Genomic DNA, 23,953 nt, shown 5'->3' with positions numbered 1-23,953 from the left:
GCACTACTTCGAGTTCGCTAAAGTTTGGACCTGTTTGTAACGTTCCCTTAATTTTTGCTATAGGATAGAAATTAGTCTTATGATGCCTTGTAACCGCCAAGATGTCCTTAGAGAGAATGTTTTTACGACTCTGCTGGTCTGGGTTTTATGTTGCTGCCAAATAGTCTTTAGTTGTAATCTCGCCACTAGAAGTAAGGGTCTTTAAATAAATTTGAGGTACATTCTCTTAAAATAATAAAAATGCAGACAATTATAAGTGCATGTAAAAAAGCTTAAGAAAAATGAAAAAAATGCAATGAAAAGAAATTACAGCATAATTGAAAATAAATTAAAATCCATAAAAATACAGACTGCACGTACAGCAAGCAACACTCTTGCCTGTGACAAAAAAAAAAAGACCGAAAAGAAAAATAAAATAAAAAACACTAGCCACTTTGTACGTAGCAATGAAAAGGAGATTGGAGGGACGGGTTGTATAATAATTAAGTTTGACAAATTAAGTTACAAGACTGTTCTTTTATTTTATTATGGTGAACACAGTTTGTACAAAGGCGAACACCAGCAGCGCAGTAGCAGCCACTGTCGAGGTACCAGCCCATATGGAGAAAAAATAATTGTCCACCAAAGTTACACGCCATCTAGAGAAAGTACTAGAAGAAGGTCGCCTATATTTTCTCACGATCTGGCAAATAAGTAGGTAATGGCAATCCCTGAGATAAGTATTGTGGTTAAGCTTGCGAAAAAACTGGACTGCATCCTCTGGCTTCAAACAGGCATCAAGAATGTTGTTCTTGCAAAGTATGTTGATATCCTTGGTAGTGCTAATGAGGCTGTCTAGGAGTACCGCATATGAAGTGAACATAGCTTCGCATTCGGGATAACACTGTTCAAAAGCGATAAGATTACGAAAGACGGTTTCTGTCGTCTCTTGAAGTAGTAAGGGAGGGATCTCAAGGATACCATTTTTAAAGCTTATGTTCAGGATGCCCATGTTGGACTCGCCCCTTTTAAATTCGATGCCAGCCTCGACCAGGCTCGTGGCGGAAGGCATAGGTTGCCGTACCGATTTGTTTATGTATTTGTATCTATTGATTGATAAACTCCACCATTTTCTAAGCAGATCGAGGATATGCTCGATGTCTTTGATCCGGAGATCATTCAAGACCACAGGAGGAAGCATTGTGGATGACAAAAAGTTCGAAAAAAAAATCTGTTGGGAGTAGCATAAGCCGCTTTTGGGGTCTACCACGTTCCATGGTCATGGCAAACAAATGCTCAAGTACCATCCAAGGTACTTGGTTTTCTAGCAATATCAAGTCATTGTACAGAAATTGAAGCATGCAAGCCATAGTAAAAATTGGATCATCTACTTCTCTAAGGTCAGTATAAATATGCTTGCGGAACAACTCAATGATGAAGCAACCATCGGTTATTAAAATTGTTACAAACTCACCTGAAGCGTAACCGATTGGTACTGCATAGCATTCACGAGCCTCTCTCTCTATAGACGCGATGGATCTCACGAGTTCTCTTAGCATTGTCTCAGGAGAGCGTGACCTAGAGATAAGGCTTTTCAGATACCTCTCTTTGATTTTTTCTATTGTTTCCAAGTATTGAATATTTGGATTGTCACGATGAAGAGGGTCAAAAGAAAATACATCAGGGATGTAAGCTTGTGGGTTATGCCTGGAGAGTATGTTAGGGGTTCTGAAGATGGAAGGCTTGGGAAGCAATATTGTCAGATCTTGGGATATTTTAGCTGTTATATATAGAAGCTGTAACGCTATCTTCGTCGATTGATGCCATATTTTTTGGTTGATCTGTTTCGTCCAATTCTGCAGAAAAAGAAACCAGGACATGAAAGAGAACAAATTAAACAAAAGAGATTTCAAAAGAAAAAAAAAATATATATATATATATATATATAGGAAAAGTATAATTGTAAGTATGTTTGTGTATTAATATATGCATAAATTCATTGTGATTGGTTAAAAAATAGATTTTATTGAAAACAATGCTAATTTAACTTTTAAATATGAAAGAATCAATATTGATACGTAAATTAGTATGCAACTTTACTTATATGTAGTAAAACTCATATATATAAATATATTATATATATCTATGTATTACTAGAAATGACCCTCACCGATCACGCGCCCCCTCTAATATTTTATAATGCTAAAAGTACCAAAAAATGACCCTCGACGATCATTATTAATGTTGCCTTCTCTATTATTTTATAAGAAAAATATAGTTACAAATATAATTGTATATTAATCTTCATATCAATTTAATGTGATTAGTTAAAAAGTAAATTTTATTAAAAATATTGTTAATTTAAATTTTAAGTATAAATAAATTAATATTAATAAATAAATTAATACACAACTTTATTTGTATATAACTAATGTTGCCTCCTCTGTTGTTTTATAATGCTAAAAGTACCAAAAAAATAACGAATTCCAGAAGACTTTATTCTTTGCTTCGTGGATTTAAAAGGAAAAGTCAATAAATTGAACAATTTTATATTGGTCTACTCGTCAAGATCTGAACAGCGAGGATAAATTTTTCAGCTTTTGCAGAATATTAAAAAAAAAATTTATATTCCTAAAATCTCCGACGGTTTTCTATTACTTGATATAAAAAAACTCCGTTCTTTGAACTTTTGGCATCTTGTACGCTAGCTTTAGCTATAATTTGTTGTGGAAAATTGTAAAGTAAAATAAAAATTATATGTATAGTCATTTTTATAAATTTTTTTATGTATTTTAGTGATATAATTAGTTATATATTAAAAAAAATTAATTCAACTAATTATATCAGTGGAGTGCGTAAAAAATATATAAAAATGACTGTATGTAACATTATTCTAAGTAAAATATGACCCAAGAAGATAATGCAAATTCAAACTGATATGGAGAATTGGGATTCAATATTTACATACAATGATACAGTGGCGGAACTAGAAAATTTTACTAGGGTTAAATTTTTTTATTTAATAATTAAAGAAGTATTTTTTAATAATATTGTAATTTTTTAAAACAATATTTAACAGTGTTAAAAAATACATGTAAGAAAAACGAAAAAAAAAAATCTAATTAAAACTAAGGGTGGCTGGCACTACGAGCTGGGAGCAGTGGGCATAGACCCACCCATTTATTATTGCGTGACACGTTTATATAATTTAAAAAGAAACTAAAAAATTATAAAATATAATTATATATAAAATTAAATCTCAATAATTTGTTACATGTATATAGAAATAAAATTTTAAAAAACACAACTTAATATATGTTTCAAACTTCTAACGATAATGTTTCATAGAATAATATTAATCTATTATTATTTTTATAATGAAATATTTAGAATTCATTTTCTTTATGGAAACTATCAAATGATCTTTTAAAATTTTATCTTTAATTCTAGTTTGTAAGCTAATTTATCAAGTTTTATGTAAAATTTAGATATTTTCATGTCACATTAAACATATAATGCTATAATTGAGACCTTAAATAATGTTTTTTTACTCAATAAAGTCTAGAAAATAAAACCTTTAAACGATTTTTCATGTAAATTATCAACCTTAAATGATTTTTCTTATATTTTCACTTTGAATTCTATATTAAGAAGTCTAATATTATATAACAAAAAAAACTTGGACATTCATATTAAAAAGTTTATTATTTTTCCTAAACTTAATTTTAATTTAATTTTGGTGAGGCCACATTCTTGAAAATAAATATAATATAAAAATTATACAAAATTTTGAAACTATAAGAAAAAAAAAAATTTGGAGAAAGAAATTTCTAAATATATTGAGATTTTAGAAAATTTTAAAGAAAATATGAAGAGTGTAATTTTTTTTGGAGGGCCATTTGCTATATTTATAGAATTATAAATAAAATATAGGATAAATTTTGAATATTTTAAAAACTTCGCCGGGGGGGGGGGGGGGGGGGGGGGGGGGGGGGGGCGGCTTAGACGTAAGTTAGGTCCGCCACTGCATTGATAGCATTGAACCATTTAAAACAAATTGTGCAAATATGACAAGAAAATGAGAAATGGTGAATCTTCATTGAAAATCTTAGAGCAGTATAAGTATTTTTTTTCTAATCATATATTTATTTTCATCTTTATTTTCTTAGAAAATGTTTCATTTAAAGTTTTGGAAGTGATTATAATTTCAATTTTGGGCAATTTTTAAGCAAGATTTTTGTTTAGTTACATATTTAATTTCTAATCTAATCTCAGTTATCCATTTCTATTAATTAACTAGCTGCCATTATGCTGGAGACAGATAGTCCCCATGCAACTTAGAATATTTGATGTAGTCTCGGATCTAGCTAGTATTAGAGTATTAGGCCCTATCATAAAAATCTTGACTGAAAAGAAAAAGAAATGAAGTCCAATGCTGTGTGTATTGGACTGTGCGTCATGGAGGTTGTGGATCATGAACTTTCTCAAGTGATGCAAAGCTTGAGTAGGGGTTTAATCGCTTGTCTAGAAATAAATAAATAAACAACTACTCTTGTCTTATTGTAATATTTCTATTTCACATTGAAAAGGAATTTAATTTGGAGGGACGAGTTGTATAACAAGTCTGACGAATTGAGTTACAAGTTACAAGACCTCTAGCTAGCTTGTTTTATGGTAAATATCATGTACAGTTGTAACAAGGAGAGGATCAATGACGCAAAAACAACCAGCATCGAAAGAATAGCCGGCCATGGATTGTTGAAATAGTTGCGAACAAAGCACTGCACGCCATCTGGGCATAACCTGCGCGGGTTGGCAATATTTATTCACATCCCGGCAAAGTACTCTTAGGAAATAGTTTTCCTTGATATAAGAATTGTGGTAAAGCTTGTTAAAGAACTGGACTGCATCTTCTGGGTTCAACCAGTCAGCAATAATTTGCAATTACACTAATAATATGTTAATTAATAATTTAATTTGATATTTAAATTATTGTTTTCCCACTTAAATATACTGTACGTAGCTCAAAGTTGAGAAACAATAATCTAAGTAAATAAAATAATGATTATAGAGATGCACAAAGAGTCTTCAAATATGGAGATCAAATTAAATATACTGTAGCTCAAAGTCAGAGATTTATATGTATATCGAATCCAATGCAGTGATTTTAAAGATAAACCCTTTAAATTTTGATGAAAAGCAGCATTTGAAGAGGTTGATGTCATTGCTCTAAGGCATAAGTACTCCTTGGTTTTTTAAAAGCTTCCCTAGGGCGAGATGCAGACAATTATAAGTGTTTGCCCCGTGGAAAATATTAAATATGAAAAAAAAAATGTAACCAAAAAAAAAAAAATTACAGCGTTATCGAAAATAAATTAAAATCCATAAAAAATACAGACTGTACGTACAGCATGCAACACTCTTGCATGCCTGTGAGAAAAAAAAAAAAAAAACAAAGAAAAAAAATTAATAAACACTAGCCATGCACTTTGTACGTAACAATGAAAAGAAGATTAATGTAGGGACGAGTTGTATAACAATTAAGTTACAAGTCTGACTGCAAGACTATTTTTTTATTACGGTGAACACAGTTTGTACTAATGTGAGCAACAACAGCACAGCAGCAGCCACTGTCGAAGTACCAGCCCATGGAGTGAAGAAATAATTGCTCACCAAAGCTGCACGCCATCTAGGCCAACTAAGTTTGCAATATTCATTCACTTTCTGGCAAATATGTAGGTAATGGTATTCCTTGACATAAGTATTGTGGTAAAGCTTGCGAAAAAAGTGGACTGCATCCTCTGGGTTCAACCAGCTATCAAGAATGTTGTTCTTGCAAAGAATGTTGATATCCTTGGAAGTGCTAATGAGGTTGTCGAGGAGTACTGCATATGAAGTGAACCTAGCTTCGCATTTGGGGTAACACTGTTCAAAAGCGATAAGATTTCGATAGACGGTTTCTGTCGTCTCTTGAATTAGTAAAGGAGGGATCTCAAGGACACCATCGTTAAAGTTTATGCTCAGGATGCTCATGTTGGGTTTGCCCCTTTTAAATTTGATGCCAGCCTCGACTAGGCTCGTGGCGGAAGGAATGAGTTGCCATGCCGATTTGTTTATGTATTCGTCTTCTTCGATTGATAAAATCAACCATTTTCTAAGCAGGTCGAGGATATGCTCGATGTCTTCGATCTGGAGATCATTCACGACCTCAGGAGGAGGCATTGTGGATGACAAAAAGTTAGAAAAAAAATCTGTTGCAAGTTGCACAAGCCGCCTTTTTGGTCTACCACGTTCCGTCATTGCAAACAAACGCTCAAGTACCATCCAAGGTACTTGGTTTTCCAACAATATCAAGTCATTGTAGAGAAATTGAAGCATGCAAGCCATTGTAAAAATTGGATCATCTCTGTCTCTAAGGTCAGTATAAGTATACTTGCGGAACAACTCAATGATGAAGCAACCATCGGTTATCAAAATTCTTACAAACTCACCTGGGGTGCAATCGATTGGTCCTGCATAACATTTACGAGCTTCTCTCTCTACGGATGCGATGGATCTCACAAGTTCCCTTGGCATTGTCTCAGGAGAGTGTAACCTAGAGATAAGGCTTTTCAGATACCTCTCTTTGATTTTTTCTGTTCGTTCCAAGTATGAAATATTTGGATTTTTATGATGAAGAGGGCCAAAGGAAAATGCACCAGGAATGTAAGCTTGTGGATTATGCCTGGAGAGTATGGTAGGGGTTCTGAAGATGGAAGGCTTGGGAGGCATTGTCAGATCTTGGGATATTGTAGCTACTATAGAAGCTGTAACGCTATCTTCATCGATTGATGCCATATTTTTTGGTTGATCTGTTTCTTCTAATTCTGCAGAAAAAGAAGCCAGGACATGAAAGAGAACAAATTAAACAAAAGAATTTTAAAAAGAAAAAAAAAATAATAGTACTAGAAACCGAGCACGCCCCCGCATCCAGGGCAACGCTTCCTTGAACAAACCATGTATTGGAAGAATTGCACTCACCCTTTGTCCTCGACGCGCGATCATTACCGTTGCCTCCTCTGTTGTTTTAAAATGCTAAAAGTACCAAAAGATAACGAATTCCAGAAGATTTTATTCTTTGCTTCGTAGGTTTAAAAGGAAAAGTAGTCAATAAATTGAACTATTGATTGATCTACTCATCATGATCTGGACAGCGAGGATAGATTTTTCAGCTTTTGCAGTTTCAATTAATAAAAAGTAAAATATGGCCCCAGAGAATGATGTAAAGTACTCAATTCATATATAATATGGGATATCCGGATCAAGAATTTATATTCATAGCGTTTAACTATTTTAAAAGAGTAAATTTAAGCAAATATCACAAGAAACGGTGAATCTAATTCATTGGATCGGAGCTGAACTACAAGTTCATATTTACATTCATTTTTGTCATCTTAAAAAATATTTTATTTAAAATAGTGATTATGATTTCAATTTTGGTTAAACTTTTGACATGATTTTTGTTTAATTACGTATTTAATTTTCAGACAATAATTTATTTATTTATTTATTTTTTAAAAGTTCTCAAAATTTTCAATTTTAGTAATAATTAATATTTTTCAGAATTCTTTCTATTCTGCGTCTTTTCTTAATCTTAAGAGAAATTATATCTGTAAATATAGAGTGCCAACTTTTATACAGTACTTATTTTTTTAAAAATAAATAAATATAAAATTTTCATTAAAAAACTAATTTTTTAATTAAAAATTTTAATCCTTTTTTTTTTTTTTAAATGCGCTATACTTGTCCCTAGACTATATCGATCTAACTTTATTTTAATCTCAATTACCCGTTTAGACATATTAGTCCCGAACTTAGATTTGATGTAGTCTCAGATGTAGTAATAGAGTATAATTACGCCCTTATGAAAAAATTCTGGACTGAAAAGAAAGTGCAATGCTGCGGGCAATATTGGGCCTTACGTCATGGAGGTTGTGGACGCAGGAACAGGTACACGACAGCCCTCATCTATTTTTTTCATTATTTTATAACGTGATATTAAATAATAATTAAAAGTTATTTATTATATTTTATTTATAAATTTATTATTTAAAATCATATAATGAGATTATAAGAAAGATATATATTGATAATGAATAAGTTTTACCTATATATAAGTTTCACCTATTCGCTAAGGATAAATAAATAAATAATGGTGCCATACCCACCTGGGTTTCGAAAAGGTCAAATCTTCTTTTTTTCTTAAAGAATTTTTTCTATATTTAAATTTATAATATTATTAAAAAATACATTCTTAATCACTAAATTAAAAAAAAAAATACCAAGACCCAACTCTCGATAGCTATATCATTTTCTATAAATAAATAAACAACTTGTCTTTTTGTAATTCACATGGAAAGGAAAATTTAATTTGGAGGGACGAGTTGTATAACGTACAAGTCTGATGAATTGAGTTAGAACTTACAACTCCTCCAGGATCTCCTACCAGTAGAAATAGTATCATCATCTTTACTGGAAAAGACAAAATGGATTAGAGATGGAGCAGACATACATGCATGGAAACTTCTTCTGATGGAAACTTTTCTATCTCAATAAAACAATATGAGACATAATATTTATTTCCATTGGTTGACATAATAGGGGAGGGACCCCAAACATCAAAGAAAATTAATTCAAGAGGAGGATGGGAAATCAACTTTGAATGAGAAAATGGAAGACGATGACTCTTTCCTTATTGACAAGCAGAACACACACCCGCTATTTTATTTGATGAGAGTGATAGAGAGAACTTGGAGACGAGTTGCTAAACAATTTGATAAGATGGATGGCCCATCCGACAATGCCAGACATCAAGAGGAGTGCGTTGAGAGAGGAAGGATTGGTGAGATGTTGGTGGTGTAGTTGATGGAGGGAAAGGGTAGAGGCCTTCTTTAGTTTTGCCACGCATTAGAAATCTCCCCATGGTTTCCTTCACCCAAAAAAGACAAAAAAAAAGATGGGTGAAACTCAATATAAACATTATTTTCACTCATAAATTGACTCACAGGTATCAAATTCTTTTTAATCTGTGGTACATGTAATAATTGAGATAAAGTGAAAGAGTGAGTGGGAGTTGATATAATGGCAGAGCCAATATTCTTTATAGGCAAGTCTGCCACATCGCCGATGTGGATTTGATCACCTTGTTATGCCTCCAGCCTGTCTAAAAATCACACAAGACGATAGAGAGACAATATTTAAGTGGTTCGGCAACTTGCCTACGTCCACTGAAGCGAAAAATCAATATTTTCAATATGTTTGTATAATTTTACAAACACTCATGAACAACTCTCTATCTCTCTCAAATGGCCTCTGTTCTGGGTTTCCCCAGAACCCAAATTTTGTCCAACCCTCTGCCTTGATCTCTCACCGCAGTGAGGATGATTTAATCTTCAGCAAATGATCTCCTTTTATAGGAGAAGTCATGAGAGACAAGACTCCCACACTTATTGACCAAGAGGAAGCCTTCAATCGGTGTAGCAATTTCTGACTTGGGTGAGAGTGGGTGGCCTAACAATTGGTGGGTGGTGGTGGGTGAGCACACTTGGGTTGATTTCAACAATCACCCCCTCCACCCAAGTGTGCCATACCAGACTGCTTGCAAACTGATTCATTCTTCAAATGATTGCATTCCCTCATTGGAATGCTTGTTAGCCATGAGAGATTTCCGCTATCAAATGCATCTGTAGGTACGTCTTGAAATAGATGTCCAAACGCCTCTCCAAATGCATCTTCAAATGCATTCGCATTGTCTACATCCACGAAGCTTGCAAGGGATTTTCTTCAGAGGAAATTTACAAGTGCTTTACTGCACAATCTCAACTCTCTAAGATTCTTCTTTCGCTCGAGTCCATGAGTCCGCACCCATGCACACCTTGAGCGAACTGAGCTTCACTCGAGCCACATCCGAGCGAACAATCTGCCTAGTACCTTTACAACTTTCAAACAAGGCTCCATAATCCTACAATCACACCAATCTCCAACTTGGAGACTGGTTCTCAACATGCTAGTCTCTATCTCTAGCATGATCCCTTATCATTTTTACAATTTTACAGCTCATATCTTCAAGTCAGAAAACTAACTAAAGTGATGTATAACTTTAGTTTATCACGTACAGTGCCCTTAATCAACACATCTATATATAGGGCAACACATCTCCCACTGCACTGGAAATCAATGGTCTCGCACGGACCTTGACACATATCAGAGAAACTGTTGCTGAGGTCTCATTCTTTGATCTGACTGACTCATCATCCTGCTGCTATCTTCAGTCGATATGCCCATCTTGTGTGCAGTCTCTAACTTGCATAATCTCCTTTCTTGCAAAATTTTTCTTCATACCGTAGTTCACTACCTTCATTCAGCAGGATACAATTTAAGGTAGTAACCACCATGGAAGTCTGATCGTCTTGGCAGCCATGTGATCATCAACTTTAGGTGTAGATATCCATGGAATATCTGACGTTTTGTTCCCATCTCTCACACATTTGCTTCATGTCGTGGTCTAGGGAGATTTCTTCATGTTCTTATCTAATTCACACGACCATTACCACAAGCCAAGACCAATAAATCATTTGTGACCTTCCACACTCTTTTGAGAAAACACACCTGAATGACTGTTGTCTTCAAGCTGTCTTTAACAGCATTGTGCACTGCAAGAAATGCAACGCCATGTATTTCTTCAGTCACCATATTCACAGCATCATTCTCAATTTTCTCTTGATTTTAGCTGTATCTTGTAGCCTGTCTTGCCACAATTTCTAGCAAGTCATCTGTTGTCCAGATTTTGACTTGCCTCTGCCCTTACTATCAACATTCAGGACCAACAACTCGAGATCTTGCCAGAATCTCTTTTGAGCACCTCCTCACCTAGGATAAGATCTCTTACATTGAGAAACTTCAACTTCAACTTCTTTGCAGAATTACTCATAGCCATTCTCATGACCTCCCAACCTTTTGACCACAACGCCAAATGCTATTGGGCAACAATAGTACCTTCTGCATTCTCTGAAATTGAACTGTTTCTTCATCTGCACTTTGTTATTTGCAACTGGCTTTTCAAAGAAAGCCCCAATGAGATCCGTTGTTGTTCTCCTCCCAATAACATTATGCTCCATGAGTTGTATGACTGCCAAAACCTGCTGATATAACAAGTTAATCAGCATCGTCCAATGATCTGAAGTTTGCTCATCAAACTTCACGATCTCAACTGGCTTAAATCAAGCCCAAACGAACTGAATCTATCTCGACTCCAACTGGCTACGATCAAGCCCACAGCAAATGAGTTCGTCACGACTCCAACTGGCTACGATCAAGTCCACAGCAAATGAGTCCGTCATGACTCCAACTGGCTACGATCAAGCCCAAAACCGATCTGAAGTATGAACGATCCAGATCATTAGTACCGATGGCGAATCTCAACATTCCCACCATACGGATGAGTTCCGAATGATCCAAATAGTTTGTCAACACTATTTGATCATCGTAATTAAACTCTAACTGGCGTAGATCTAGCCCAGAATGATCTGCAACACATCGACAGTTCAGATCGACAATACCGATGGCGAATCTCAACATTCTCACTGTACGAATGAGTCCGAAATGATCCAAATAGTTTGACATCACCATTTGATCATCGCAATTAGACTCTAACTGGCGTAGATCTAGCCCAAAATGATATGCAACACATCGACAGTTCAGATCGAATGTACCGATGGCGAATCTCAATATTCCCACCGTATGGATGAGTCCGGAATGATCCAAATAGTTTGTCACCACTATTTGATCATCGCGATGGCACTCCAACTGGAGTAGATCTAGCCCAAAATGATCCGCAACTCATCGACAGTTCAGATCGAATGTACCGATGGTGAATCTCAACATTCCCACCGTACGTATGAATCCAGAATGATCCAAATAGTTTGTCACCACTATTTGATCATCGCGATGGCACTCCAACGGGCGTAGATCTAGCCCAAAATGATCTGCAACTCATCGACAGTTCAGATCGACAGTACCGATGGTGAATCTCCACATTCCGGAATGAGTCTGGAATGATCCAAATAGTTAAAAATCACTATTTGATCGTTGAAATCGGACTCCAAATGGCTTAGATCTAGCCCAACATGATCTACAACTGATGGACGGTTCAGATCAAAAGTACCGATGGTGAATCTCAATATTCTAACCGTACAGATGAGTTCGAAATGATCCAAATAGTTAGAAATCACTATTTTATCGTTGAAATCAAACTCCGAATGGCTTAGATCTAGCCCAAAATCGATCTGCAACTTTTGGACAGTTCAGATCAGCCCTCTGCTACAGTAGCGCGTGGGAGCGCGTGCCTGAGCGTGGGGGCGATTGGGAGAGTGTATCCCACGCGTCTTCTTCCTCCAGACGCGAGTGGGGGCGCGTGGGCGCGTGTCTCCCACTCGTCTTCTTCCTCTGACGCAATTTAGGTGCGTCTGTGCACTCTCTAACTTCTAAGGGCGCGTACGGGCTCCTCCGGCATCTGTTTTTGATGCCATTTGCGGCAACTGATTCATCTTGATGCGAGGAACATCACTATATGGTCAAAATTTGATTTTGATCAACTTGATTTTTCTGGACAGTACGAAACCAAAGCTCTGATACCAATTGTTATGCCTCCGGCCTGTCCAAAAATCACACAAGACGATAGAGAGACAATATTTAAGTGGTTCGGCAACTTGCCTACGTCCACTGAAGCGGAAAATCAATATTTTCAATATGTTTGTACAAATTTACAAACACTCATGAACAACTCTCTATCTCTCTCAAATGGCCTCTATTCTGGGTTTCCCCAGAACCCAAATTTCGCTCAGCCCTCTGCCTTGATCTCTCACCGTAGTGAGGATGATTTAATTTTCAGCAAATGATCTCCTTTTATAGGAGAAGTCATGAGAGACAAGACTCCCACACTTATTGACCAAGAGGAAGTCTTCAATCGGTGCAGCAATTTCTGACTTGGGTGAGAGTGGGTGGCCTAACAATTGGTGGGTGGTGGTGGGTGAGCACACTTGGGTTGATTTCAACACACCTTCATGGTATGGCTCCGAATGTAAGTTGAGGTTCTGTAAATCATTTGTGAGATGATTTGTTGAGCCAGTATCAGGGTACTAGTTTGCGTCCGGAGTTGATGAGGGCGAGGTCATGTAGGTTGTCATGGTTGGAGGGGCACCTTGGTACGCATGATCGAAGCGATAGTAACACTGTATGGCAGTGTGACCAGTTTTGCCACACACTTGGCAAGATGGTCTCGAGTTGGATGGATTACTCTGATGTGAACTACCTCGCCCATGTCCACCACGACTTCTGCTTCTAGAGTTGGGATTGCTGTAAGATTGTTGAGGCTATGAAGAGCGTTGGTTTTGTTTGGATTTTCTACCACGATTGTGTTGATCATTCCGGGTTGCCACATTTACCAAACCTACTGTGGAATCAAGAGCATATTGTTGTTGCTTTAGGTGTAATTCAAAGCTGAGAAGAAGGTTAAACATCTCTTCGAAAGTCATTTTGTCGACTTGAGTTGAAATAGAAGTCACAATGGCATCATATGATGTGTCGAGGCCTCCAAGAAAGTAGGTAGAAACTTGTGACTTTGTAAGGGCTGGCCAATGGCAGCAAGGGTGTTGGAATATGACTTCATTTTCTGAAAAGAGTCAGAGATGGACATATTTTCCCCTTCTTGGTGAGAGCCAAGAATTGACGAGTCTGAATTGCTCGAGTCGAAGAAATGGATGAGAACATTTTCTCAAGGAAAACCCAAACTTCTCTAGAAGTTGAGAGACCTACCATCTGAGCCAATATGCCCTTGGACAGAGAGGAGACTAAGGTATTGAGAACAACCTGGTCTTGGTCATACCAGGAGGTAAATTTTGGATTAAGAATTTCTGTGGGGGCAGAGGTGGAGGTGGCTGTTTCGGGGTCGGGTATGGTTGGTGAGGGGGTAGATATGGTTCCATCAATATATCCAAACAAACGTTGGCCATGCAAGTAGAGGAAAATTTGTGTTTTCCAAAGGAGATAGTTATCTTTAGCGAGCTTGACTGTAACCAGACTATGGATGCTTGCAAGGGTAGTAGGAGTATTGAGTGAGGCCATGGGATCGAGCGAAAAAAAAAAAAAAAAAAGATAGAGGTCACAGTTTGGTTCTGATTACCATAAAACAATACTCACATGATGGAAAATCTCATGCAATTGCTGTCGAGAGGAATTTTATATATATAGCAGTTTATAACAATTACAAAACTTGTGTCCTAGAGTAATTACAGGAATTGGCATAATTATAGGAAAAACTAGCGTATAGCTATAATTACAATCCTTACATAAATGGAAAGAAGGGAATGAATACAATTCCCCTAATCATGGAATGGAATCGAGCTGTGTCATCTGTTGACTTAATCTTGCTGTCATCTGTTTTGGAAGGTGGTTCCTTAATACTCAACAGCCGGGGACTTCATTAGGAACCATGAGCAACAAATGAGTTGGAGCAAGTGGGTATGGAATACGTGTATTCCAAGCAATATTTCTATCCTCATGTGGAAGTGCTTTCATAAAGGGCTTCCTTTTGATACAAACATCCAAAATTGTCATATACACCTAGCGTACGTCCAAGTGTGACTGCTGCCAAAGTACTCTTGCAATAGAATCCTTAGACCAAGTTCTTTGTACTGGGTAGCTGGCTTGCCAGCTGTGTTTGAAATCATTTTGGAACCTAGTTGGGGATGAAATGTACGGAGAATCAGGGGTGGAATGAAAGGGTTATGCTATGGTATCAAAAAGCTCAGAAGCACTCACAACTGGGCACTATCATCCCTTCTCCAATTAGGTGGAACTTATGGGTTAGTAGATGCCAGGCTTGAATGGAAGACAAAAAAAAAAAAAAATAGAGAAGAATGAAGTTTGACATAAGATCAAACAAATTCTCCACGTAGCTATGGGGAAGATGACTCGGTTAAAAAAGTTAGATCTAATCTTGAGATGAACTCTTATGAGACCATCTGGGATTGCCCATTTTACACACCAAAGTCAGTAAATTCTCCATGCATCGATTACAAGCAAATTTCCTTCTAAATAAACGTAAAATGATACCCATAAGACATTAATTATTAATTATTTTTTCTTCACATAGCTCCATAATTGGAGATCATGACAAAATATAATTTATCATTTTTTTTATAAAAATATATTAAAACATTTTGCTTTTTATAGAAACCGGACCTGGGCCGCTAGGGTGGGCCAATATGGCTATCATAAAAGCAATATTGTCATTAATTTCATAAAAATCATCTCTAAAATTTGATAAAAATTATATATTTTTTATAAATTTAAAACCTTGATAGCCATAACTCCATATTAGATTAATTATTAGATTAGTCAAAATAATAATATAATATTATTTTTTAATAATAATAATATTTTAATTTATTTTTTTTATATTTTACAATTACACTAATTATATATTAATTAATAATTTAATTTGATACTTAAATTATTATTTTTCAACTTAAATATACTGTAGCTAAAAGTTGAGAAACAATAATCTTAGTAAATAAAATAATGATTATAGAGATGAATAAAGAGCCTTCAAATATGGAGATGAGTACTCCACAAAGACCCGATTCCGTGGATGACATATCAATATAATAATGGTGCCTTGTCTTATAACGCCCAACTTTTACTTATCAAAAAAATATGGAGATGAACTTAAATATACTGTAGCTCAAAGTTGGAGATTTATACGTATACCGAATTCAATGCAGTGATTTTAAAGATAAACCCTTTAAATTTTGATAAAAAAAAAAAAAAAAAACAGCATTTGAAGAGGCTGATGTCATTGCTCTAAGGCATAAGTGGCTTTCTAGCTAGTTTTGTAGTTGAAACTTGAGCGTTAAGTACTCCTTGGTTTTTTAAAAGCTTCCCTAGGGCCGAGATGCAGACAATTATAAGTGGTTGCCACGTGGAAAATATTAAAAATGACAAAAGCTTAATAAAAATGAAAAAAAAATGTAACAAAAAAATATTACAGCATTATTGAAAATAAATTAAAATCCATTAAAAAAAAAATACAAACTGCACGTACAGCAAGCAACACTCTTGCATGCCTGTGAAAAAAAAAAAAAACAAAGAAAAAAATAATAATAAACACTAGCCTTTTTGTACAAAGCAATGAAAAGAAGTTTATTGTAGGGACGAGTTGTATAACAATTAAGTTACAAGTCTGACTGCAAGACTATTTTTTTATTACGGTGAACACAGTTTGTACCAATGTGAGCAGCAACAGCACAGCAGCAGCCACTGTCGAAGTACCAGCCCATGGAGTGAAGAAATAATTGCTCACCAAAGCTGCACGCCATCTAGGGCAACGACGTTGGCAATATTCATTCACTTTCTGGCAAATATGTAGGTAATGGTATTCCTTGACATAAGTATTGTGATAAAGCTTGCGAAAAAACTGGACTGCATCCTCTGGGTTCAACCAGCTATCAAGAATGTTGTTCTTGCAAAGTATGTTGATATCTTTCGAAGTGCTAATGAGGTTGTCTAGGAGTACCGCATATGAAGTGAACTTAGCTTCACATTTGGGGTAACACTGTTCAAAAGCGATAAGATTACGAAAGACGGTTTCTGTCGTTTCTTGAATTAGTAAGGGAGGGATCTCAAGGACACCATCGTTAAAGTTTATGCTCAGGATGCTCATGTTGGACTTGCCCCTTTTAAATTTGATGCCAGCCTCGACTAGGCTCGTGGCGGAAGGCATAGGTTGCCATGCCGATTTGTTTATGTATTCATCTTCTTTGATTGATAAAATCAACCATTTTCTAAGCAGATCGAGAATATGCTCGATGTCTCCGATCCAGAGATCATTCAAGACCACAGGAGGAGGCATTTTGGATGACAAAAAGTGAGAAAAAAAATCTTTTACGAGTTGCACAAGCTGCTTTTGGGGTCTATCACATTCCATGGTCATGGCAAACAAACGCTCAAGTACCATCCAAGGTACTTGGTTTTCCAGCAACATCAAGTCATTGTAGAGAAATTGAAGCATGCAAGCCATTGTAAAAATTGGATCATCTCTGTCTCTAAGGTCAGTATAAGTATGCTTGCGGAACAACTCAATGATGAAGCAACCATCGGTTATCAAAATTCTTACAAACTCACCTGGGGTGCAATCGATTGGTCCTGCATAACATTTACGAGCTTCTCTCTCTACGGATGCGATGGATCTCACAAGTTCCCTTGGCATTGTCTCAGGAGAGTGTAACCTAGAGATAAGGCTTTTCAGATACCTCTCTTTGATTTTTTCTGTTCGTTCCAAGTATGAAATATTTGGATTTTTATGATGAAGAGGGCCAAAGGAAAATGCACCAGGAATGTAAGCTTGTGGATTATGCCTGGAGAGTATGGTAGGGGTTCTGAAGATGGAAGGCTTGGGAGGCATTGTCAGATCTTGGGATATTGTAGCTACTATAGAAGCTGTAACGCTATCTTCATAATCATCGATTGATGCTATATTTTTTGGTTGATCTGTTTCTTCCAATTCTGTAGAAAAAGAAGCCATGCAGGACATGAAAGAGAACAAATTAAACAAAAGAGATATAAAAAGAAAAAAAAAAAAAAAAGGTACTAGAAATCACCCTCACCGATCACGCGCCCCCCGCATGCAGGCAACGCTTCCTTCAACAAACCATGTATTGGAAGAATTACACTCATCTTAACACTTTCGCCTCGACGACCATTAATGTTGCCTCCTCTGTTGTTTTATAATGCTAAAAGTACCAAAAAAATAACGAATTCCAGAATACTTTATTCTTTGCTTCGTGGATTTAAAAGGAAAAGTCAATAAATTGAACTATTTTATATTGATCTACTCGGCATCTGGACAGCGAGGATAAGTTTTTCAGCTTTTGCAGAATAAAAAATTAAAAACAAAAAAAAAGATTTATATTCCTAAAATCTCCGACGGTTTTCTATTACTTTATATAAAAAACACTCCGTTCTTTGAACTTTTGGCATCGTCATGCATGTACGCTTCAGCTATAATTTGTTGTGGAAAAATATCGTAAAGTAAAATGACCCCAGAAAATAATGCAAATTCAAACTGATCAAATAGGGTATTTGGATCCAATATTTACGTACATTGATACAGTGGCGGAACTAAGAACTTTTACAATAGGCTAATTTTTTTTATTTAATGATTGAGAAAGCGTTTTTTAATAATATTATAATTTTTTTAAAAAATATTTAAAAGTGTTAAAGCATAGATGTAAGAAAAAGGAAAAAAAAAATTAATTAGAATTAAGGGTGGCTGGCGCTGGGAGCTGGGAGCGGTGGGCGTAGACCCGCTCCTTTTCTATTGTGTGACATGTTTATATAATTTTAAAAAGAACTAAAAACCATAAAATATAATTATATATAAAATTCTATCTCAATAATTTGTTACATGTATATAGAAATAAAATTTTAAAAAACGCAACTTAATATACGGTTTAAATTTATAACGATAATGTTTCATAAAATAATATTAATCCATTATTATTTTTATAATGAAATATTTAGAATTTATTTTCTTCATAGAAACTATCAAGTAATCTTTTAAAATGTCATCTTTAATTCTAGTTTGTAAGTTAATTTATCAAGTTTCATACAAAATCTGGATATTTTCGTGTCACATTAAGCATATAATGTTATAATTGAGACCTTAAATAATTTTTTTTTTTACTCAATGAAGTGATCTAGAGGATAAAACCTCTCAACTATTTTTCATGTAAATTATCAACTTTAAATAATTTTTCTTATATTTTCACTCTGGATTCCATATTAAGAAGTCTAATATTGTATAACAAAAAACAAAACTTGGAGATCTATATTAATAAGTTTATTATTTTTCCTAAACTTAATTTTAATTTAATTTTGGTGAGGCTACATCCTTGAAAATAAATATAATATAAAAATTATACAAAATTTCGAGACTATAAAAAAAATTGAAAAAATATATTTCTAAATATATTGAGATTTTAAAAAATTTTAAAGAACATATGAGAACACTACAACAAAATTGCCCTGTTTCAGCAATAGCATCCTTCGGAATTCATCCTATAAATCGCAGCAGTTGGATTGTACCAACTATTCTGGGTTGGTCGCACGTTGGACGCCTTAGTTTCGTTGCAACTAAGGGAACTCAGCTATGGACGTGAATCGTTGGGAAAACAGAGGTTTTCCATCGTTTTCTACTGATGCGAAAAACAGAGCATGTCCGCTGCAACTGCCGTGGAGGAGTACCATTTCTAATCGTTGCAGTTCCGTTCTTGGGTCGATTAGTAACGTTGCAATATTGATGGGAAGCCGCTGCAATATATCAGGTTTCTCAACGACTTTTTAAATTTATTTGGCACAAGTTCTACTAAGAACGGAATTTATTTGGCACAATATATCAAGCCGCTGCACATCGGCAGCCCGTCAACCCCAAGTTCTACTGGGTTTCTGGGTTTGTGGGCGGCATTGAAGGGGAGGCGGTGGAGCTGCGTCGTGGAGGAAGGCAGCTGCGTGGCTTGTACACACGGCTTGAGCCAGATCCGTGTGGGGGAGAGTAGATCAACGGGGAGAGAGACAGAGAGCTTGGATCGGGGCTCTGCAACTGTCGTAGCTGGAGGTGGAGCATGGGGGTGGCGGTGGAGCTGCGCCGTGGAGGAAGGCAGAGATTTGTGGGTTTGTGGGTGAAGAGAGAGGGAGATTACCTGGGACAGAGAGAAGCCGCGTGAGAGGAACCAGTGACTGAGGAGGTGGACGGCATCGGTGGGTCGACGGCGGCGTTTAATACGGTGAGGAGATTGAGCGAGATCGATCAGCAGAAGATGAGGGAGATCGAGAAGCCGAGAGAGGAAAATTTCTGCAGATCGACGAAGAAGAAAGTCACAGACTCACCGCGGGGGGGGGGGGGGGGGGGGGGGAAGGGAAAGGGGAGAGAAAAAAGTGGGAAAAAGTGAGAAAAAAGTGGGAAAAAGTGAGTATAAGAAAACGTTCTTTTTGGGTCGAAATTTACATAGCTGCAAAAGTATTTTTTTTTTTATTACAGCGATTATTTTGTTGCAACAAGTAAAAAATGAGCCGGAAGTACCATTTTTAATATTGCAGCAAACTGCAACTGTCGTAAAAAGTGAAACATTGTTGCAAAAGACTAATTTTGAATTTTGATGTAAAAAACTTTGCATCAATCTTTAAATTATTGCAAATAAAGGTTTTTTGCAACAATTTTATTTCCATCAAACTTTTAATTGCTGAAAAAAGGCTTTATTCTTGTAGTGGAAGTGTAAATTTTTTGGGTAAAACTTTAAAGGGTCATGGCCCCCTTAGACATAAGCTAGGTCCGCCACTCTATTGAGAGCGTTGACTATTTAAAAAAACAAAAAATTTGCAAATATGACAAGAAAATGAGAAATGGTGAATCTTCATCGGAAATCTTAGAGGAGTATAAGTATTTTTTTTTTTTCCAAACCATATATTTATGTTCATCTTTGTTATTTTAGAAAAATGTTTCGTTTTTGGAAGTGATTATGAGTTCGATTTTGGGCAATTTTTTAGCAAGATTTTGTTTAGTTACACATTTAATTTTCAAGCAATAATTTAAATTCTTCTTTTTTGAAAAAATATTCTCAAAATTTTAAATTTTAGTATTAATAAATTTTTTTTAGAGTTTTCTCTACTATGCATCTTTTCTTAATCTCTTGAGAAATAATATTTGTAGTTATAGAGTATGTAAATACTGTATATTTATTTTGAAAAAAAAAATTAATTATAAAAAAATTAATTTTTTTTATATTGGATCTCATTCTTCTTTAAAAAAAATATATATAATACTTACACAACTCATAAATATCAAATATATCTAACATTACTAATCTAATCTCAATTATCCGTTTCTATTAATTAACTAGCTGCCATTATGCGAGAGACATGAGATTAGTCCCCATGCAACTTAGATTTGATGTAGTCTCAGATCTAGTATTAGAGTATTAGGCCCTATCATAAAAATCTTGACTGAAAACGTTAAGAAAAAGAAATGAAGTCCAATGCTGTGTGTATTGGACTGTACGTCATGGAGGTTGTGGATCATGAACTTTCTCAAGTGATGCAATGCTTGAGTAGGGGTTTAATCGCTTGTCTAGAAATAAATAAATAAATAAACAACTACTCTTGTCTTATTGTAATATTTCACATTGAAAAGGAAATTTAATTTGGAGGGACGAGTTGTATAACAAGCCTGACGAATTGAGTTACAAGTTACAAGACCTCTAGCTAGCTTGTTTTATGGTAAATATCATGTACACTTGTAACAAGGTGAGGATCAATGACGCAAAAACAACCAGCATCGAAAGAATAGCCGGCCATCGATTGTTGAAATAGTTGTGAACAAAGCACTGCACGCCATCTGATCGAGCAACCTAGTCATAGGTAATAGTTTTCCTTTACATAAGAATTGTGGTAAAGCTTGTTAAAGAACTGGACTGCATCTTCTGGATTCAACCAGTCAGCAATAATATGGTTGTCGCAAAGTACGTCCACATCCGTAGTAGTGTTAATGAGATTGTCTAGGAGCACGGCATAGGAAGTGAACCTAGCTTTGCAATTCGGGTAACATTGTTCAAAACTAATTAATATGAGATAATTTCTAAAGATGGTGTTGGTATTTTTTAATAAATAATATTTATTATTAACGTTTTATCATTACCGTTCCTTTTGTCATTAAGCTTTAATTTTCTTCAGTTTTTTTTTTTTTTCTTATTGAATTCTTGAAGAAAACTTTTACAACATGTTTTTATTTCAAGCATTTGTTTTACCGTTGGAGAAAGACTTATTATACGCATGAACATTCATTTTTGGAATTTATGTATTCATACAAGAGAAATGATATTTGCAGTCGTGGTTGTGCAAATGGCGTGTAGTTGCTTTGAAAAAAATAAATTAATATAGGATCCACATGAAAAAAAAAAAAAAAAAAAACTAACTTTTTAATCATAGATCTCATTTTTTTTCAAAATAATTGTATGATATTTACAATTTCACGACTATATATAGCATTGCTCATTCATACCATTTATGGTCTTCAACGTTTCGTAGAATTAGATAAATTCTCTCCAGCGGTTTTAATCTTTCAAGTTCTTAGACGTTGTGAGATTTATTGCTTAAGGCTGCCTTAATTCTATTTTGTATTTATTGCCCGGCTAGTTGCAAGATTAAAGTCTACTCCCTTTTTATTTTGATTGGTTGAACTTTTTGAAAAGAATGTGACGTCCGTCTAGTGTCAATTTTCTATTTTTGAGTGTGGTGTTGTCTATCTATACAGTACAGAGTAAAATTGGTAGAGAGAATAAAAGATAATTGTACCTAAATAATTTTGAGAGTATTTTCATATAAAAAAAAAAAAATGTGTTCTTTTGGGGATCAAGCTTAAACTCAACCACTTGTACAAAGTTGATTTAGGCTATACGTACGATACTCTGTTGGGCTGTTATATCCTGAATGAGTCAAGTCAAGAGGAGTTTTGTTACATCAGTTAATCTGAGATATTGTATGTGATGACCCGCTTTTGAGTGTATTTTCGCTGAAATAATTGTTTTTATTTTAATTAATATTTTATTTATTTATTTTAATTTATTTACGTTTTAAAATTGTTTTAATTTAATTGATGTTGTGTTTTATTTCTTTTAGTTGTTTTGTGGGTTTTAATCTCTTTTTGGTGGTTTAGTTTCGTTTCCCGGAATGAGGATTGGACCTCATCTTTTCCCTACATCTCTTTTCCTTTTTCTCTTCTTTTTCCTTTTTCTTTTTTCTTTTTCCTTCTTTCTTTTTCCTTTCTTTTTCTTTTTTCTTTCTTTTCTTTTTTTTTTCTTTTCTTTCTTCCCGCTCAAGCACCCCCCCGGTTTCTCTCTCTCTTCTCTCTCCCTCACGTCGGAACTTCTTACCCCCGGTGTACCGCCGTCCGGCCACCGTGTGGCTCACCGCCGGCACCATTCTCTTCGTCTCCCTCCGGCGCACCACCCCACCGATTTCCACCCCCATCCGGCCGGCCGTTTGGCCGGAAAAGCTCTCCAAAGGCTGCACGGATTTTGCTCCGATCCGCCGCCGTCGCTCCACCTCCGACCACCATTTCTTCACCACTTCATCACCGGTCCCTTGCCGTCCTAACCCACCCATTTCCGGCCTCCAACGACGACCGGAACAGCTCCCACGAGCTAGCTTTCCTTTTTTAGAAATCCGGCCTCTTTCCGGCGATTCCGCCGCCACCCACGGCCAACCACCACTTCCAATAGCTTCACAACCACCCCTAGACCATTCCCTATCAATCCCAAGCCCTAGTTTGTCCCCGTTCAAAAGTGAGTTTTTCACAACCCACGGCCACAGTGAATTTTCACTGTGACGTTGCTTTTTCGCCGCCGTTTACAACGCCTCGTGTTTTCTAAAATTGCCATATAGCGCTGTAAGTATTTTCCAAACCCTATTTTCAGATTTAAATATATATTGCTCTTTCAATTAATTAATCTGCTGGTTGGTTGATTCCGGACTGAGTCCGATGAGTTCGGGGGTCGGGTGGATGGAGGACGGAGTTGCTTGATTTATTGTTTTATGGTTGGTTGTTTGTTTTGTGCATTGAAAATTGCATTTGCATGGTGCATGCACGTGTATTTTATTTTATTTGAGAAACCCTGTTTTGCTGGCGTGATTGGATTTTCGGGTGCGTGTGTCTCACGAGCCCAAGCCGGGATGGGTTATTATCTCGGTGGAGCTCCTCTGGTCACTCGGGAGTGGATAATACTGAGTGATGTCCCCTGAGTTGTCGCTGGGCGACGACGGGAGCGGGGCTAGAGGATGGCCCGGCCAGGTACGCGCAGGGCGCGAGTCTGGGCATCGCTCTACT

The 23,953-nt window shown here is 35.9% G+C and overlaps 3 protein-coding genes across 3 annotated transcripts; all 3 read right to left on the bottom strand.

The window, feature by feature from the left end:
* Nucleotides 1-296: 296 nt before the first annotated feature.
* On the bottom strand, nucleotides 297-1,152 carry LOC122305761 (UPF0481 protein At3g47200-like). The gene has a single exon (XM_043118315.1). It carries the CDS (start codon nucleotides 1,049-1,051, stop codon nucleotides 518-520), a length of 534 nt encoding a protein of 177 aa, XP_042974249.1. The 5' UTR covers nucleotides 1,052-1,152; the 3' UTR covers nucleotides 297-517.
* A 4,323-nt stretch (nucleotides 1,153-5,475) lies between these two features.
* Nucleotides 5,476-7,036, bottom strand: LOC122303385 (UPF0481 protein At3g47200-like). Its single transcript, XM_043115157.1, has 2 exons — nucleotides 7,000-7,036; nucleotides 5,476-6,845 (listed from the first exon to the last, which is right to left on the bottom strand). The coding sequence occupies exon 2, from the start codon at nucleotides 6,814-6,816 to the stop codon at nucleotides 5,545-5,547; it is 1,272 nt and encodes a 423-aa protein (XP_042971091.1). The 5' UTR covers nucleotides 6,817-6,845; nucleotides 7,000-7,036; the 3' UTR covers nucleotides 5,476-5,544.
* Nucleotides 7,037-16,087: 9,051 nt separating this feature from the next.
* On the bottom strand, nucleotides 16,088-17,776 carry LOC122303387 (UPF0481 protein At3g47200-like). The gene is made up of 2 exons (XM_043115159.1): nucleotides 17,682-17,776; nucleotides 16,088-17,580 (listed from the first exon to the last, which is right to left on the bottom strand). Exons 1-2 carry the CDS (start codon nucleotides 17,749-17,751, stop codon nucleotides 16,271-16,273), a joined length of 1,380 nt encoding a protein of 459 aa, XP_042971093.1. The 5' UTR covers nucleotides 17,752-17,776; the 3' UTR covers nucleotides 16,088-16,270.
* Between the last annotated feature and the right edge of the window lie 6,177 nt (nucleotides 17,777-23,953).

This window comes from Carya illinoinensis, chromosome 3 (assembly GCF_018687715.1).
Source record: "Carya illinoinensis cultivar Pawnee chromosome 3, C.illinoinensisPawnee_v1, whole genome shotgun sequence".
In the NCBI taxonomy this organism is placed as follows: Eukaryota; Viridiplantae; Streptophyta; class Magnoliopsida; order Fagales; family Juglandaceae; genus Carya; species Carya illinoinensis.
The sequence above is the reverse complement of the archived record's forward strand: the minus strand, read 5'-3'. Positions and strand labels throughout refer to the sequence as shown.